This window comes from Malus sylvestris, chromosome 4, assembly GCF_916048215.2.
Source record: "Malus sylvestris chromosome 4, drMalSylv7.2, whole genome shotgun sequence".
NCBI classification, from domain to species: domain Eukaryota; kingdom Viridiplantae; phylum Streptophyta; class Magnoliopsida; order Rosales; family Rosaceae; genus Malus; species Malus sylvestris.
The window spans coordinates 9,891,002-9,895,122 of record NC_062263.1 but is presented as its reverse complement, the minus strand read 5'-3'; the positions used below and the strand labels follow the sequence as shown (position 1 = coordinate 9,895,122).

At 40.4% G+C, this 4,121-nt stretch overlaps 1 protein-coding gene across 4 annotated transcripts; it reads right to left on the bottom strand.

The window, feature by feature from the left end:
- Positions 1–337: 337 nt before the first annotated feature.
- LOC126619208 (probable sodium/metabolite cotransporter BASS6, chloroplastic) lies at positions 338–3,920 on the bottom strand. Of its 4 annotated transcripts, none has more exons than XM_050287506.1 (9): positions 3,591–3,920; positions 3,265–3,491; positions 3,101–3,171; positions 2,155–2,285; positions 1,688–1,881; positions 1,365–1,617; positions 1,027–1,280; positions 864–946; positions 338–714 (listed from the first exon to the last, which is right to left on the bottom strand). In XM_050287506.1, the coding sequence occupies exons 1-9, from the start codon at positions 3,596–3,598 to the stop codon at positions 646–648; spliced, it is 1,290 nt and encodes a 429-aa protein (XP_050143463.1). In that variant the 5' UTR covers positions 3,599–3,920; the 3' UTR covers positions 338–645. The 4 variants fall into 4 exon arrangements, with proteins under 4 accessions (XP_050143463.1, XP_050143462.1, XP_050143464.1 ...); XM_050287505.1 differs by having other exon boundaries at positions 3,654–3,919; XM_050287507.1 differs by having other exon boundaries at positions 3,621–3,767.
- Positions 3,921–4,121: the final 201 nt, after the last annotated feature.

Sequence of the window (4,121 nt, the reverse complement as noted above, 5' to 3'; positions counted from 1 at the left end):
GTTGTATTGCAGAAGTGAAGATCAACTTACTGATATCTTCAGTACACCTCTACCTAAGGACAGATATGCTTGCTTAAGAAGCAAGTTAGGTGTTCAATCGGTTAAAGCCTTATAATGGAGTGTTGGAATTAAGGGTTAAACCTCTATTCTAATTGTTAATCTCTAGCTTTTGTATGGTTGTTATCGATCAAGGGTTGAGATTAAGTCTAGCTTATTTAGGCTCAAATGTGAGCATGTGGCAATGTCTCATATGGCACAGCTAATTGAATGGTTGAGATGAATTCATAGACTCTCTCTTATATGTATAAGCCTAAGGCTCCTTTTGGACAGTTGTGAATGAATGAAAGCACTACACCCCTACTCATAATTTTTACATTAGGAATAATATACAAAACAAGTTGATACAAATTTTAGCGCTTTGGAGAGGGGTGGGCTGGTGTAGCTGAACTAGTTAAGAGCATTTACTTCTAGATCAAAAGTCCGAAGTTCAATTTATTCCGTACCCCACCATCGTTTGTATAAAATGAAAAACTTAACTACAGTCATATAGTTCTCCATACGGCTCGATAGATAAAAAGAAAGCTCCCCATATACAAGCCCTCAAGAATCACAGAGCCAACTTCCGACAATTTGAGACGGGCTTTGTCATTGTTCTTCTTTCTTTTTGGCCCAAACCATGACAAGGGAGAAGCCCATCAAAGACATGATCACAGTCTGCAGATCAAAGTACAATAGCGAATATCTTAACCTTAATGCGGAATTTAGTGCTCAAAGAACCCTTCCGCTTCTAGAAGTTAGTGACATGATTTGAATTGGTGTAAAAAGAAAACAAAATTGGTAAATAAGTCAAGAAATCGACTCACAGAGATTGCCGGAGGCACTCCAACGAGCGGATCTTGGAAAAATCTATTTGCAAGGGCCAAGGCCAGAAGGCTGCTTTGCATTCCTGCAAAAGCAAATGATTACTTAGTGTCGGAAATTCCTAAAATTAATGGACTGATAAGTGATAAGAGACAAAGGTGGAACCTGTCTCATAAGATAGTGTTCTTTGTAGGGCTTTAACATCAGGTGCCGTATGAAAGACCACGCCAGTAAGAAAATAGCCGGCTACGAATGCCGTCAAATGAAATGCTATAACGAGCAACAAAACAGTTAGTCCAAAAGGAGACATAACAGACTCAATGTTAATGGCCAGTGGTGCTCCAACACAGCAAGCTGTCACAAATACAGAGAGCGGAGGCAAAAATGGCCGAATAGCACCACATATTCGGGGAAGGAACCTGAAGGTGCAATTATGTAAGACAAGTCAGAATCTCTCCAAATAAACTATGTTAAAAGAATATTATCCAGCGTTGGTGTCTCACCGATTCAAAAGCAAGCCTGCAGCAACTGGTGTGACTACAATCTGCAGAATGCTGGACACCATTCCCCTTACGTCAACAGGCAGTCTCTTTCCAATAAGCAACAACGATAAGAGTGGTGTGATAAATACAGCAGAAGCAGTAGATAATGACGTCATGACAATGCTTAGAGGGGCCATTGTAGGGTCCGTCAGAAAAGTAGCATAGTTTGAGAGCTGGGCGCCACTAACACAAGATACTAACATAATCCCAGCACCTGATCACATATACCAGTCAGCACATTCATTCTAGTGTTTTTGACAGGGAGGCATGGTGAATATTCTTACCTACTGGAGTTGGAAGACCAAATATGGCTACTGTGATAGTGCCAAAAACATATCCAAGAATCGGCTTGACAAGAAATTGGCCAGTATAACCAGCTAAAATAGCTGCCGGTCTTTTGAAAGCTTCGAGGAAATCCTTTTCGCTGGAATTAACCCCAACTGCAAACATCAAAAACCCTAATGCAGGTGCGTAGTACCTGGACCGTAGAAAAAGGTTTATATTACTATAAGGAAAAAAAAATGGAAAATAGAATCCACTTCTCTATCCCTATCTTTGAGTCTCTAGGAAAATATATAAATTCTTCGTATGTATTTCACTTATACAACCACATTCATCCAAACTCCATGTTTAACCACAGCGGTTCAACAGTCAATTAACCTTCCTTGAAAGGAGTTCAGTTTGTCTAACCAATTCATCTAAACAAGGTTTAACGTTGACCAACTAATTCATCTAAACAAAGTTCAAGAACCTGTTGGTAAACCATGTGAAAGAAGGTGGAAAGACGAGAGCCAACAGCGTGCTAGCAAGGGTTACGTGTGGCAGAAAAGAATTTGATTTCTTCAGGACCTCCAGGAAAGAAACCTTATTCTGTTGAGGGATCTGAAACAAGACATAAAATAACTACAATCAATATGACGCGAATTACCTTGCAAATGCCTTGTGTAAATGAACAGAAAGTAATTAGGTTTGTAAATGAAAGACGCCAAGTCGAAGTTTGGGTTGCAACTTTTCCTATAAGTCATGTCTCTCGTTACATTTATTTCAGAGTGCTTCTGTTGACACCCATCCTGCTCATCACACCCACATATTTTAATACCTATTTTACCTTCAGTTACTATTTTTTATAAAAAAATAATTTGATAAAATAAATTGACCACCCTCCCTTCCCTTCCCTCCTGCCGTCACCATTTCTCCCTTCCCAGCCAATCAAGCGCACATTGGCGTGGCACCACGGCCAGTCATGATCGACTCTTTCTACTGGAACAAGCCCATGTTTTTTTTATAACAAGCGATATCATCTACACTAAATGGGAGAGGTCGGTTAAGCCTCACAATAGGCTAGCAATAATGTGGTCGTTTTTGACAAAAATCGAATGTAAAACCACCACTAGAGCATAGTACAAAGTGGCGAGAACAAGCCCCGGTTTTGGTTCTCCAACAAAATGCATTGCAGTCGTTCCAAATCGAAACACTGTTTTTATTGAGAGCACAAAATTTAAGTTGACATTTGAGCTCAATTGAAGTTGAATTTTCTAGCATTAAAATAATAATTAATTTTCTAGCCTTAAAAAAATGATTAATTTTCTAGCCTTTAGACATAAGTGTTTACATTATCCTAATCATAATAAATTTGATGTGAGATCACAAAGATATTTGGGAAAAATAATGAAACAAGGGAACAGGGAGAGAGGCACCTGCGGTGGTTCGGATGCATAATTTTGACCCGAACCCGAATCAAACGAAGCCGAGAGCTTATGCGATCGCACTGTACTCAACAAACAAAACATGATAAACCCAAATGAAAAGATTATATTTTATACAAATAAAAAGAGCAGAAAATGGCAAGACAGATACTGACAAGGAGAAATTGACCGGGAAGCAAGAGAGAAGCGTAGCGACGGCGAGATTGGGATACTGAAAGAGAGCTTAGGCAGCTGGATTTGAGGTGGATTGTGGATATTGAGACGACGCTGAATCTGCAAATGGTGGCGGCGGTGGCGGTAGTGGAGGCGGTGGTGGCGGCGGTGGCTGTAGTGGTGGTGGTGGTTGATAAGAGGAGCATGCAATTGCAAGACCATTTTTTTGCTGCAGAGAAGGGAGGGAGGAAGAGGGTGAATTACTATCCTAGAATTACAAAAACTCTTACCTTATATGGCTCTTCCCTAAATCCTCAAACAACCGTACAATTTCATAGGGAGGGCTGGATTGTTCGACCTGGAAGGGCACTCGGCCTTCTAGGGCGCTTACCACAGCAACCCGGAGGAGAAAGACATCTCCGTCAATCGAACACGGCAGATCCGAAACCCGAAGAATCCGGCAGTGGAGGATTCGTGCAACGGAAATTCCGATTCCTGGCGAAGGAACCCGATGCGATCCAAATCTCAATGCCCCATTAAACCCTGCAAGTAGCACAAGAATGGCTATGGAAGAAGAGGAAGGAGGAGGGGGCAGAGCTCCAATATATCTTTTTGTATTTATATTTCTTTCTATAAAAACTCATCTTTTAACAAACCACAAAGCGCAAGTGACTCAGAGTGGTGGAAAGATATAGGAACGTGTTATGTCTTTGCATGTAGATTCGAATTTTATCGATAGGTAATCTAACATTTAATCTACTAACGTTATCGTTTCACTAAAAATTAATAAAAAAAAAATCATACAAACCATAGAGCAAGTGCTTTTATACATCAAGAGTGTACCGCCACTTGGTACTCA

Excerpts from the sequence above, each read along its gene's own strand:
- LOC126619208 (XM_050287505.1), bottom strand. The coding sequence starts at position 3,679 with ATGTCTTTCTCCTCCGGGTTGCTGTG. Across the intron at positions 3,172-3,264 it reads TTCCCGGTCAATTTCTCCTT|TGCGATCGCATAAGCTCTCG; the intron begins GTCAGTATCTGT and ends TGTTGAGTACAG. Across the intron at positions 1,281-1,364 it reads GCAGGCTTGCTTTTGAATCG|GTTCCTTCCCCGAATATGTG; the intron begins GTGAGACACCAA and ends TTGCACCTTCAG.